Here is a 14571-nt window from a genome sequence, read left to right on the forward strand (position 1 = left end):
ACCAGGCTTTCCTCGTTCACCACTGTCTCCTAGAGTTTGTCCAAATTCATGTTTATTGCAACAATGTCATTGCTACCCCCCTGACTGATTTGTTTAACCAATCCTTGTTAACAGGAGAAGTTGCTGAGGATTGGAGAATGGCCAGTGTTGTGCCTATCCACAAGAAGGGCAGTAGAGAAGAAGCTGGTAACTACAGGCCAGTTAGCTTGACATCAGTGGTAGTTAAAATGATGGAGACTCTACTCAAAAAGAGGATAAATCAGCACCTAAAAAACAATAACTTATTGGACCCAAATCAGCATGGCTTTACTGAAGGCAAATCATGTCAGACTAATCTCATTGATTTCTTTGACTATGTCACAAAGGTGTTGGATGAAGGTGGTGCCGTGGATATTGCCTACCTGGACTTCAGCAAAGCCTTTGATACGGTTCCACAAAAAGAGCTGATAGATAAATTAGTGAAGATTGGACTTAATCCCTGGATAGTTCAATGGATTTGCAGCTGGCTGAAGCGTAGACATCAGAGAGTTATTGTTAATGGCGAGTATTCTGAGCAGAGTCAGGTTACAAGCGGTGTGCCACAAGGGTCTGTTCTAGGTCCTATTCTTTTTAATATGTTTGTGAGTGACATAGGGGAAGGTTTGGTAGGGAAGGTTTGCCTATTTGCCGATGACTCTAAAGTGTGCAATAGGGTTGATATTCCTGGAGGCGTCTGTAATATGGTAAATGATTTAGCTTTACTAGATAAATGGTCAAAGCAATGGAAACTGCAGTTCAATGTTTCCAAATGTAAAATAATGCACTTGGGGAAAAGGAATCCTCAATCTGAGTATTGTATTGGCAGTTCTGTGTTAGCAAATACTTCAGAAGAAAAGGATTTAGGGGTAGTGATTTCTGACAGTCTCAAAATGGGTGAACAGTGCAGTCAGGCGGTAGGGAAAGCAAGTAGGATGCTTGGCTGCATAGCTAGAGGTATAACAAGCAGGAAGAGGGAGATTATGATCCCGCTATATAGAGTGCTGGTGAGACCACATTTGGAATACTGTGTTCAGTTCTGGAGACCTCACCTACAAAAAGATATTGACAAAATTGAACGGGTCCAAAGACGGGCTACAAGAATGGTGGAAGGTCTTAAGCATAAAACGTATCAGGAAAGACTTCATGAACTCAATCTGTATAGTCTGGAGGACAGAAGGAAAAGGGGGGACATGATCGAAACATTTAAATATATTAAAGGGTTAAATAAGGTCCAGGAGGGAAGTGTTTTTAATAGGAAAGTGAACACAAGAACAAGGGGACAACAATCTGAAGTTAGTTGGGGGAAAGATCAAAAGCAACATGAGAAAATATTATTTTACTGAAAGAGTAGTAGATCCTTAGAACAAACTTCCAGCAGACATGGTAGATACATCCACAGTAACTGAATTTAAACATGCCTGGGATAAACATATATCCATCCTAAGATAAAATACAGAAAATAGTATAAGGGCAGACTAGATGGACCAGGAGGTCTTTTTCTGCAGTCAGACTTCTATGTTTCTATGTTTCTATGGCACTATCTAATCATCTCATCCTCTGCCGTCCCCTTCTCCCTTTGCCTTCAATCTTTCCCAATAGCTGGACCTTTTCCAGCGACTCCTCTCTTGTCATTTGGTTGCCAAAGTATTTGAGCTTCAACTTCAGTTATCTATCCTTCCAAAGGGCCGTCAGCGTTGATTTCCTCTAGGACTGATCCACTCTCATTATTCTACTACAAATACATGGTTTACCCACAGTAAGATACAAACACCCACTAGGATAGTTGAAGTATCTGTGCAGGATTTCTATTTAAAATTTCATGACAACCTTAACACAACAGACACTGTAAATGTTTACCTTTCATTTACTTTATCTGATACATAGAGTCCATACTAATCGTTCATTTTTTAAAACCCAGTTTTGCTGCAATGGTAATTGTTGTTTTGAATGGTTTAGATAGAAGCTGTGTATAGATATATTTGGAGCATGACAAGAATCTAGTCTCTCAAATTACCAGTAGACTATAAATCACCAATCTGTATTTCTCCTGAACTTGTCTGGGTAACTAGATTCATTATCTTTTGCTAATGTCAGACAGATTTTGGTCTCAGAGTACTGCAAAAGTACTCTAAAAAGCAAGATCAGAAATAGAATTAATTCAAAAAAATTACCTGCAATGGGACATCTGGATCCAATTCAAATTGTGGCACTTTATCAGTCCATGGCATGAATTTCTTTGACTCTGGATCAATGTAGTAGTCAAAAATTGTTCCCTGAGATGGGAATTTTATTGTTTTAAATTCATTTATCCACCACTTACTAAATTCCACACGATAATCCACAAGCTGCAGAGAAAGATGCATATTTATTATGGTTTTGAATTTCACTTTGATTTAAGTTAGAATACCGGTATGTTCTGAAAACATGACTTGACCGGAGGGAATATGATAAAACATCGATAGAAAATTTATCAAAGCTAAGCGAGTTTTTAAAAATGCAGGAATAATTCTGAATGAGTGATCCGAATCAACAGCTGTGATAAACAGAGTTAACTTCCCAAATCCCATTCATTTCAATGAGGGTTCAAATGACTACAATGGACTACTAGTGGAATGTATGATTTTTTTCCCCCTTCAAAGGTGGGGCAGAGAAACCAAATCACACTACTTCCATTGATTCTAAAGGACATGTGGCCTTGAAGAGAGTCCTGGTAAACAATATGACATATGAAGGAAATGTTAAACCCTAAGAAGATTATTTTACCCTTAGACTATCCATGGTTGACCTCTCCAGATTCCTAAAAGGTCAGTACGGGGCGTACATAAGTGCACTAGAATGCCTTCCGTCCCCTGTCCTATAGTCTCTCCTATATCTCGTATTTCTTCTCTACTATATCCTCTATAACCTTCATTGTGTATTATTGTGTATTGGATAAAATAAAATAAAACAAAACAAAACAAAACAAAACAAAAAATAAAATAAAATAAAATAAAATAATAAAATAAAATAAAATAAAATAAAATAAAATAAAATAAAATAAAATAAAATAAAATAAAATAAAATAAAATAAAATAAAATAAAATAAATAAAATAAAATAAAATAATAAAATAAAATAATAAAATAAAATAAAATAAAATAAAATAAAATATGGCATCAGTTCTGTTAGCGCAGAAACCTTTGAAAAGGCCCATAGAAAAATGGACTCTATGTACTGAATGTTACTTATTGCATAATTGGTCTATATCAAGATAACTCTTGAGTTATGGTAATGGAAAGCCTGATCACTTCTATTTCTGAAGATACCTGATCTTGGAACATTGCTCCTCCGAAAGCCCAGAAGCAAGCAAATACAAAATAGAGTTCGTATAGCTCTTTGGGAGAATCTGGAGGCGTGTTGATTGGAGTCAAGAGACATTCCAGCAGATAGAGAATCATTTGAACCACGGTCACTTCAGGAACTGGGGTTATCTTCTTGAAGCCAAATTTCAGTTTGTCCAAGCAGGTAGGTAAGTATTTATCAAACAAAATCATCAGGTTAGCTTTTTCTGATTGCACTTCTCGGCGCTCAATCCAACTGCTCACTATTCTGCATAGTGACATAAAATTACTTATTGAATATGCATTCCCATGTGTATAACATGTACGTCCTACCCATCAACTGATATATTTTTATTCTTCTCCTTTCCCCTCTGTTACACTACCTCTTTATAGCAATGCCACTTAAATTACATACTAAATAAATACAAAGTGTATGAGCAATGAGCAATCTATGAAAGGAATCATTTTTGTGTAACCAAATTACATATAGTTTACATTACAGAGTCCAGAAGGAGTTGGGCAGCTTATAAATTAAATTAAATTAAAGATACTTACACCTTTTGGTAAAAATTAAGCACCAGAGGTTTCTTATTTTGGAAGGAAAAGGAGAAGCAAGAATTGACTAATGATCAATAGTTAATAGTAGACCAATCAGTGCTTGTTACCAATAATATCTCATCTCACCTTCTCAAATTTATATTAAAACACAAATTCATTTCTCTCCCCTCTGCACAAGGGAGAGAAAAATCATATTGTTGTGCACATCATGGAGGCAGACTTTGTCTTTCATAAGTTACTTATGCTGTCATAGCAACTATACTATCTTTGGAGGTCCTTAACCCAATAATAATATCCAGACACTATGGAAGGATTCCAGGACCTAGGAAACAGGTCAAGGGAAAATTTATTTAATAATTATATTGTCTCATACAACACTGTCTATCTAAAGGTTTCTTGGGGATGAAGCAGGGGTGGGCTACTGCCCAGACTGGGGTGGGTGGGTGGGGGGAACGCAGTGGGGTAGCAAAAATGGGGCTCCACCCCAGAGCACCCAATTTGCACTGAAAGATGTTGTAAGAAAATGCAGGGCGTCCTGCATAAGCCACACCCACAGTGTGGTAGTAAAAATTTTGGTAGCCCTTCACTGGAATGAAGTAATGTGCTATTAGAACTAGAATAATCTGGAATAGTGTGCAGTAATAGATCCCTGGCAACATCTTCTTATGGTCAGTGATGACTTAGTCTGATCTATGACGGGATATACTGTACATCCCACATCTAAAAAACGATGTACTGATACACCTTCAAAGGGAACCAGGACTTACGGATTCCAGCCCAGGTCAGCAGGATTGATATACAAGATTCCTGCTCGAGACACAGTGGCAGGTGTTGCTGTTCTTAGGTGACTGATTTCAAACACAAGCCTCATGGTGGGGTTCAGTGGGATCCTCTCATTGCTGGCTAAGGTCAGCACCTAAGAAGGAGGAAATCATACAATGCAACTTCCTAAGTCCATAAAAGTAGAGGCCAAGTTTATTGAGCCCCGAGCTTCTTGTGCTGACCTTGTTGTCATCCATCACGGTATTCAAAGATTCAATCCACATGGGATCAATATCTCCATCTAGAACGATCCACTTAGGTCCGCGGTGAGTTATATTAGCCAGATCTCGCATTATAGTTGAAAATAAGCCTGTCCAGAAAAGAGACATTCTCAGAGAATTTTATAACATGCATACATGCTCAAGTTGCAGTAAACTTTTAGCAGAGAAAAGGCACAGAGCTGATACCAACATATATCAGCATACAGTTATTAAACTGTTTGTGATTATCATTTCATTTATATAAATGCCCAAGTTGTAGTGTGTTATCAGTTCGTCATCCAGAAAACAGACTATCGGGTCTTTGGCAAAGCTGATATGAACTATTTTCAAAGGGCGCTTAAATCAAGGGCCCGTTTCAGTCTCCCAGATGGTAAAGAAGATTTTTTGTACAAGACAGATTCTGCTGCAAAAAAAGGGTTCAGTAGTGTGTCCTCAGCAGATTTGCAAATCACGTATCTGCCCTAAAAATCATAAATGTCTAAATTGCTGACATCAGCAGAGATAATTTCTTTAAAGTAACCAAGTTCTTCGGGGCTTTCTACATGAATATTAACAGCAATGCACTTCAGACAGTAATTGAGCCCAACTACACTCTAAACAGGCTAATGCTTTAAAACCATGTAGGCTGCAGGGAGCCATCACCTAGCCACCTCCTAGCTCTATATGGGGCTGCCCCACAAAGAGAATTAGCAACAGATATGCTAATGTATTCCTATTTCCAGCTGGTAAATGTGAATGGGGGCAAAAAGACTCCAGCTCGATAGGCCAAAAATGTTCATAAACTTTAACTTAGAACAAGATCTTTTTTCAGATACTGCCAAACAGATAGCTCTGCATTCTTGTGATCAAGTATTTTTATCCCGGTTTGACAGCTGAGTCAGTTCATTCCCTGGCACAACTGTAATTGTTTTTCCAGGTGAATCAGTAGATCTCTGTAGAACCGCAGCTGGGCCATTACCTCAGCTGGGAAAACACCTGATTTTTGAATTCTATGCTTACTCCAACTGACAGTCCCGTCGACTAAACAATGTCGTTTGGCGGGACCCAGGGGAAGAGCCTTCTCTGTGGTGGCCCCGACCCTCTGGAACCAACTCCCCCCAGATATCAGAGTTGCCCCCACCCTCCTTGACTTTCGTAAGCTCCTTAAAACCCACCTCTGTCATCAGGCATGGGGGAATTGAGATATTCCCTTCCCCCTAGGCTTATAAAATTTATGCATGGTATGTCTGTATGTATGATTGGTTTCTTAAATTGGGTTTTTTTACATTACTTTTAATATTAGATTTGTTCATATTGTCTTTTTACTGTTGTTAGCCGCCCCGAGTCTGCGGAGAGGGGCGGCATACAAATCTAATTAATAAATAATAATAAATAAATAGAGATTCACCCCAAACAAGGTGAGGCTAAGGAGCTTTGATGTCACCACTCAACACTACTTTAAATTGTGCACTAAAGGAGAGTGTGCTAGCATCCTCCCTTTCAGTAACTATAGAAGGAATAAAGGAAGAAATATGCCATATTTACAAATGAATAGGCTCAGTGCCTCTCATCTCCTTTCTTTTGATTTGCTCAGCTGATCATTGTCCCAGGATCCACCATTTGGGAAGCAAAAACCTCTTCAGAGTCTTCTGCCAACTCCTTTCCCAGCTTTGCCAAAGGCTCCAATTCTCTGTCCTCTCTATCTCTTTCTCTCTATCTCTTTCCCACCCCGGACTTTGGGTAAACATGTCGCCTTCCTACAATTTCTCTGGCTGGGCACCAAATATTGTACCATACAATCACACTAACTCTCCATATTTTCTCTCCAGCCATTGCCTTCTACAACACTCTATGGTACATTTCCTCTCCTCATTTTTCTCCCCCATCCCAATTTTATCCTCTCTCAAATTTTAACTTACAGCAGCAGCATTTCTCTCTAGCAAATAAGCAGGTGGGTGTCCCTTCCAGGGTTCTAATCCCTAACATCTATATATAAGGCTGGACAAATGGATAGCTTTCTATCTCTGCCCCACAAGAATACTGGATGACAGCCAAGTTCAGCCTATCAGCCTGTATAATGGAGTAGCAATAACAATAGTACAGTGATACCTTGTCTTACGAACTTAATTCGTTCCATGACCAGGTTCGTAGGATGAAAAGTTTATAAGACGAAGCAATTTTCCCCATAGGAATCAATGTAAAAGCAAATAATGCGTGTAACCCCATCCCAAAAGTCACCCCTTTTGCCTTGCGCCGTTGAGAATCCCCGCCTCCGGACTTCCATTGTCAGCCGAAGCGCAGGGATTCCCTTGAGGCTCCCCTCGCTGGGAAACCCCACCTCCGGATTTCTGTTGTCAGCCAAAGCGTGGGGATTCACCTAAGGCTCCCCTCTCTGGGAAACCCCACCTCTGAACTTCCGTTGTCAGCCAAAGCGCAGGGATTTCCCTGAGGCTCCCCTCTCTGAGATTCAAAGCAATGCCAGCAAAAATGAAGGGAAGTCCGGAGGCGGGGCATCCCAGCAGTAGCAGCTCGGGTTCATAAGGTGAAAATAATTCGGAAGAAGAGGCAAAAAAATCTTAAGCACCAGGTTCGTATCATGAAAAGTTCATATGAAGAGGGGTTCGTAAGACGAGGTATCACTGTACTTATACCTATAGACTGCTTCACAGTACTTGACAGCCCTTGCTGTTTAAAGAGTCAGCATATTGCCCCCAACAACAATCTAGGTCCTCATTTTACTGACCTTGGAATGAAAACTGAGTCAACCTTGAGCCTGTGGGACTCGAACTGCCGAACTGCTGGGAGCCACTAGTCAGCAGCCTGCAATACTGCTTTCTAACCACGTTGCCACCACGCCCCTATGTAATTGCAGTTCCAGTTTCCTTTCTCCTATTTCTCCTTTTGCTAACTCACATCAGTGTAAAAGTAGTCATGCCAAGCCATAAAAAAGACCATTCACTCAGCCTTACATCCTTCTGAGGTCAGTGAACTGAGGACCCAGGTTGTTGGGGGCAATATGCTGATTCTGTAAATTGCATAGAGAGGGCTGTAAAGAATTGTGAAGTGGTATATGCCGGCCCGAGTCTTCAGAGAGGGGCGGCATACAAATCTAATAAATTGAATTGAATTGAATTGAATTGAATGTCTAAGTGCTATTGCTATTGTTATTTCATCAGATATACCATAGATAAAAAAATAATCCTGGTTTTCTGTCCTGCTTGATGTTGGCTCAAATAACTCAAATGGGGAAGAATTTATACACAGTGTAACAAAGGGTTCTTTTTAGACAGTAATAGAATTAGAATTTTAAACAAAAGGAATGTGTTTTGGGTTCATAATTGTGGTATGTAATTTTCCCTAATTTATTTATTTATTTATTTATTTGTTTGTTTGCTTGTTTGCTTATTTGTTTATTTATTTATTAGATTTGTATGCCGCCCCTCTCCGTAGACTCGGGGCGGCTCACAGCAATAACAAAACAATGAATGACAAAATACCTCTGAGTTTCCTAAGCAAGCCATTATTCTAAGTGAAGATAAGTGAGTTGTAATCATTATTTTCAGCCAGACTCTGATTTTGCAAAAGAAAAAAAAATGTGCCACTATGGTAGTATTTCAGGGAAGAAATTTAAATGTTATTCTGCAAAGCAAATGCTCGAGGTTTCTATGCACATTCATGGACACATCTGCTTATTTTGTAATATTTTCTCAGCTTTTATATAATCATTTTTTGTGATTATATAAAATTATTATATATTTCTGGAGAGGGTATTTGAACAATACTTAAAATAAAAAATGTTGTTCAGCTGCAATCTCCAGAAAGTAGCTATATTGTTTCTTACCATCTTTCCATTCTCTGGTTGCTGGATTAATTATGCCAAATAGCTCATCACAAGTCACAGCTTTAGGATCAAGATCAACTGCTACAGGCTTCCTCTTCATGAGCTGATAAGTTTTATTAAGAGATTTTAATACCTGCAAGAAGGAAAAAGATTGAGTGCTTTGTCCATCATGTTCACACTATTGTGTGTATTCCTAATCCGGTGTTCTGCAAGTATATTGGATTTCCATTTTAAGCATCTTTGAAACAGCCTAAGCAAAAGATGCAGCCACTACATACTTTTGGAAAGCTTCCTCATTGGAACCTCCAAAGATATTGATTGCATTGATGGGCTCCAGCATGAGTCCTAAAGCTCACAAGACTAAAACTCTGGTCCTGATGACTGATCCAGTTTGGATGTTGGATTGACGTATATGGTTGCCTAATTTGCAAGGAAGACTTTGAGTAGCTTACATTTTGGGGGAGTGGGGATGTAAAGACTGGGAATTAAAAGTATTATAATATAATATGTAATCCCAGACCATTAAAACAACACAGGCTAACACAACAGAAATAATAATAATCAGGGAAGCAGCTAAGGCCCGCTAGCTCAGGTCTTGTCCAAAAGCCTTATATGTGAGATCATCCTGGGATCTGGTCAATGCCTGAGAGAAGAACCATGTTTTTAGAAATAAAGAAGGATCTGAACCAGAGGAAATGATGTCTCATGGGGCAGGGACATCACCCCTAGTTCCCACTAAGTGGGATTATTTTGTGAAAGAGACCTGAAGCATTCTTCTCTGCCAGATCTTATAGGATGAATTAACATAACTACGTTGCATGGGTGCACCAAGACGAGTTTATAATTACTTGCTTCAAATGCGTCTGAATCAAGCACAACTTCCAGATAGTGTTCAAGGGAAGCCCTGTGTAGAGCACATTGCAGTAGTTTAAATAGGGCATGATGAGAGCTTAAGTGACTGTGGACATTGCAATCTAGGATTGTGCAAAGGCCTTCTTGGCATGCTTGCTACCAGCTTTTCCAGAAGCCTAGATTTCTAGAGACTGTCCAAATTGTGCACCAGTTTTGTCTGAGGGAATACAGCTTCAACCAGGACCAAGGATGAAGAGTCCATAAATTCAGAAGGTTCCCAAACCCACTTGCTAGGGTTAATTGTTCCTTATCCAGATACTGAGAAGGAAGCATCCTGCAATCAGTTGGTCTGTCTACGGTGTTCACCTAACCAAAGCCACAATCATGATGTGGGACTGATGCTTAGAAAAGCAGTTGGCTACAGCTGCAGTATTGTTACTTTGGGAAACCTAACAGGATTCAACGTGACAATGGTAGAGCTAGAAAAACTGTTTACATTCCTCCCTCCCTCAGCAAATGGGATCACAGGAACCTCCAGCGTGTAGCCCCTTCCTCTGGAGAGCAGTGCATTCAGTCCCCTGCTCTTAGGTGCAAGATCTGTCAATCACAAATATTTGGGGAGTCTGTGTATGAAGGCTGCCATATTCTGTGAAACCAATTTTAAGCAAAACATTTCTATTTCCAGTTGGCCCTTGGTGGTGACACTGAACTAAGTTATTGGCTAAAAGCTTCTAAGTGGTGATGCAGGGTTCCCACCTGTGACTTGCCAGAGCCGGCATTTCCAATCACGAACACTGAATGTCGGACTTGCAGTAGTTCCTCTAGCTGCACCACTTTCAAAACAAAACTTTCCTCGGGTTGCAGGCGGAGTTCAATAACAGCTTGTTTAATAATCTGAGGATAAGAGAAATCACAGGCAGATTTGTTTATTTCCAGATTGGGTCAATTCTGCATGTTTTATTTATCAGTCTACTGTATTCCAGTCCTTTCTATTAATCTTCATGATTGGTCCACACAGGCAATTAAATTCACACAGAGACACATATACACACAGAGTGAGGGGGAGAGAGAGAGAGATGGGGGGGAAGAGAATCCTCAACTTATATCCTGTATTGGGACCAGAACCTCTGTCGCTAGAAGACAGTTATTAAATGAATTACCCGTGATTTAACACTCTAGTTTGCTCTAATAGTTAAGCAAATCCAGATTTCCCCATTGATTTTGCTTGTTGAAAGTCAGCTCTCAAGGTTGCAAAAATGGTGATCGTGGGACAATGCAAGCAATTGTAAATGCATGCCAGTTGCCGAACATCCAAATTTTGATTATGTGATTTTGAAGGCTGGCCATAAGTCACTTTTTTTTTTTTTGCACCATTACACTAAATAAATGGTTGCAAGTTGAGGAATATTCATACTTCACATTTCGATACCACCCATCTCCCTATCTGTTTACACTGACTATATAACGGTGGTAGCAATGTGGTGCTTAAGACAAGAACCAGAGTGTATAATTCAGAGATGAACAAAACCACAAATATAATTGCACGTGGCTCTAAGCATTAATCAAAGTGTAGGAAGCAAGGTGTGTGTGTGTGTGTGAGTGAGTGAGAGAGAGACAGACACACACACACACACACACAGAGACAGAGACAGAGAGAGACATGGGCCAAGGGAACTCCTCTATATGCTAGAAACATAGAAGATTGATGGCAGAAAAAGACCTCATGGTCCATCTAGTCTGCCCTTATACTATTTCCTGTATTTTATCTTAGGATGGATATATGTTTGTCCCAGGCATGTTTAAATTCAGTTACTGTGGATTTACCAACCACGTCTGCTAGAAGTTTGTTCCAAGCATCTACTACTCTTTCAGTAAAATAATATTTTCTCACATTACTTCTAATCTTTCCCCCAACTAACCTCAGACTGTGCCCCCTTGTTTTTGTGTTCACTTTCCTATCACTTAAGGGGCGTACATAAGTGCACTGGTGTGCCTAACGTCCCCTGTCCAATTGTCTTTCCTTATCTCATATATCATATATATTCTCTCCCTCTCATATATTTCTCTTCTTTTTCCTTACTATCTTTATATATATTACTCAATGTCTATTCTCTTCCATATGTATTGTATATTGGACAAAGAATAAATAAAAAAATATAAAATAAAACTTCTCTCCTGAACCTTATTTCACCCTTAACCTCTGAAGCAAGGCCTGGTATCATGATTCTACTTACAGGCCCTGTCATCTTTCAGTCTTATAACTCAAGTAAGTGAAGAGGGCAGCCCCTGCCAGTTTCTGAATCAAGGCTGTTCTTCTGATGACATCTTGATTTTCCCACAGAAGAAAATACTTGTACTTCTAAGAAGAAGCATTTAGCTGCTTTCCTTAGACCAGTGCTCCTCAATTATTTTTTGTTACACCCCTGCTAGGAAGAAGTAAACATTTTGCACCCCCTTCCAACCCTCTGATCTGAACCCCAATGGAATTTTAGTGCTAATATTTATTATTTTACTTATTATAAGCGGCAAGAAAACTATTGGTTGGGAAAGCTGCTCTACCCACTTACCTGGGAGTAAGTCACATTGACCTTAGTGGAGCCTGTTTTCATAGGCCCATAAGTTCCATCTCTGCCGGGTACTGACAGCAAATGGTGTGGAAGGAAGCTTTAGGGTGCCGTCCGAAGCTTTCGCCCAGCTGCAGAGGATGCTCCTCCTTGTCCAGCAGCAGGTTCACCACGCCATTCATGGCTAACACGGTGCTAACCAAGAACAACAAGAACCCACGCAGCTGCTCCCCCCTGCCTGGCTGCCTTTTCTTCCAGACTCAAAGCCGTGTGCAACTGGTAAAACACTCCCCATCGGTGGAATTGATCGAGAGGGACCACGCACGTGAAGCACTGCCTTAGCCCCTTGCTTGAACCCATGGTAGCCAACTCACCTTCTCAAAGTTCAAGTCACGTTTCCGGGGTACATCCAGGGCTGGGAAAAGGTCCCCAATGAGTCCCATGAACACAGGTAAGTCATCAGTCACAATCTTGGGTATATTAAAGTCTCGCAAAGCTCTCATGAGGACCTGGTCTTCAGCCCGGCCTGGGTCTCCTCTCTTCAGGGACCCTGCCACCACCAGCACAGACTTGATAGCTCTCAACCCCCAGTCGTAGTGATCCTGAAAGACGCGAAGTGCCATTAGAACTCCAGGTGAATAAAACGACATTGCTTAAATAAGGCGCAAAACATCCCTCACTTCCATCGAGGACCGATGCTTCATAGACATGGCTTCCTTAGCAAAGTTATCCACTCTTAATCAGAGGAAGATGACCCTCCCCAAACCTTTTGATGTCTTTAAACCAGCTTTCCCCACCCAGGGTATTGTATATGTTTCGGAACCATAACTCCCACCTTCCTCACTATGGGAATTGCAATCCAAATATATCTATGGTTCTCCTAGTTGGGAAAGATTACTGCATGCTGCTTTGGCCTACCCAAATGAACAGTGTGTTCAGCTGCATTTATCATGGATTTATTCCAGATATTGAAATCTATACATTCTCGGACTTTGGAAACAACATACAGTATAATGGAGTAATGGAGATGGAATTCAGTGAGTTATATTACTGTAATATTTTCAGAAATCTTTGCCAATCCTTTCCCACCAATTTTGTGTTTGCTTTAAAATATTTGGCGCCATTGCACAGCTGTGGAACCACATTCAATTACCTGCTTGGAAAGTAGCTCCTTACATAGTGTGTAGAGAGTAATAAATTTCCTGGCCAGAAGCCTAGCTTCAATAAAACCTTCAGCAACAAGCATGATTTCACAGATAAGCTCAAAATCAGGAACAACCATGGCACAGGGCCTACAAGAGGACAAGGGGGAAATGAACATATGGAGTACTTATAGTGCAGAAGCAACAGCTCATCTTTCCATTCATCTATAGTGAGCACTCGCTGCAAATGCCAGACACAATTCAATTTTAAGTGCCTCTATTAGAAAAAATATCCACCTGATGTAAAAAGGTAAAAAATTATACATGCACTTTTTATGATGTGTAATCAACAGCTTTCCAGTATAATGATATTTTATGTTTAAAAGGCCATTTTGAATATTGCCTGGCCAAATTTTCAAAATAAAAGACTGCAGCTGTATTTTGAAAGTTTATTTCAGGGTTTATATTCAGTCCATATTCAGGGTTTTCCAGCCTTTTTTGGCTGGTGACACATTTAGAAATTTAAAAGCACCTCATTGAAATAGGCATTCTGGAGGACATTGTCCCATTAAAGGCTGGTAAAGTAGGCATGACCAATCTTAAATATACATTTCCAACTCAAATTCAGCTCTTGCTGATTTTATAGACATGAATATGAATATGTACTTGTAGTGGCAATATAATAGAAGTACAGTGTTCCCTCGATTTTCGCGGGGGATACGTTCCGAGACCGCCCGCGAAAGTCGAATTTCCGCGAAGTAGAGATGCGGAAGTAAATACACACCATTTTTGGCTATGGACAGTATCACAAGCCTTCCCTTAACACTTTAAACCCCTAAATTACCATTTCCCATTCCTTTAACAATAATTTACTCACCATTATTACTGGTACTCACCATTGAATAAGACACTTAGTGATCCTGATATTTATAAACATAATTATTTATTAACAATAATTATTTTTTTTGTTATTGATTTGCAAAAATTATTAGTTTGGTAATGACGTATGACGTCATCAGGCGGGAAAAACCATGGTATAGAAAAAAACCTGCGAAGTATTTTTTAATTAATATTTTTTGAAAAACCGTGGTATAGGCTATTCGCGAAGTTCGAACCCACGAAAATCGAGGGAACACTGTAGTCTCTTCTGAGAGATATGCTCATATTAGTCTATAGCCCAGATAGTCCATGCAGGCCTCTCATCCAAGTGCTTACTGGGCCCACTTAGCTTCGAAGTCCAAACAAATATAGCCAT

At 39.9% G+C, this 14571-nt stretch overlaps 1 protein-coding gene across 1 annotated transcript in view; it reads right to left on the reverse strand.

Moving 5' to 3' along the window:
• Positions 1-14571, reverse strand: part of DNAH17 (dynein axonemal heavy chain 17) — a 151593-nt gene that overhangs the window by 73937 nt on the left and 63085 nt on the right. The window contains exons 38-45 of the mRNA XM_070740114.1: positions 13328-13466; positions 12549-12776; positions 10367-10504; positions 8759-8891; positions 4900-5027; positions 4663-4811; positions 3323-3605; positions 2190-2363 (exon numbers count right to left, since the gene is read on the reverse strand). Coding sequence (XP_070596215.1) covers positions 2190-2363; positions 3323-3605; positions 4663-4811; positions 4900-5027; positions 8759-8891; positions 10367-10504; positions 12549-12776; positions 13328-13466 — 1372 coding nt within the window. The remainder of the gene's footprint in view (positions 1-2189; positions 2364-3322; positions 3606-4662; positions 4812-4899; positions 5028-8758; positions 8892-10366; positions 10505-12548; positions 12777-13327; positions 13467-14571) is intronic.

The sequence above is a fragment of the Erythrolamprus reginae genome, chromosome 2 (assembly GCF_031021105.1).
Source record: "Erythrolamprus reginae isolate rEryReg1 chromosome 2, rEryReg1.hap1, whole genome shotgun sequence".
Taxonomy (NCBI): Eukaryota; Metazoa; Chordata; class Lepidosauria; order Squamata; family Dipsadidae; genus Erythrolamprus; species Erythrolamprus reginae.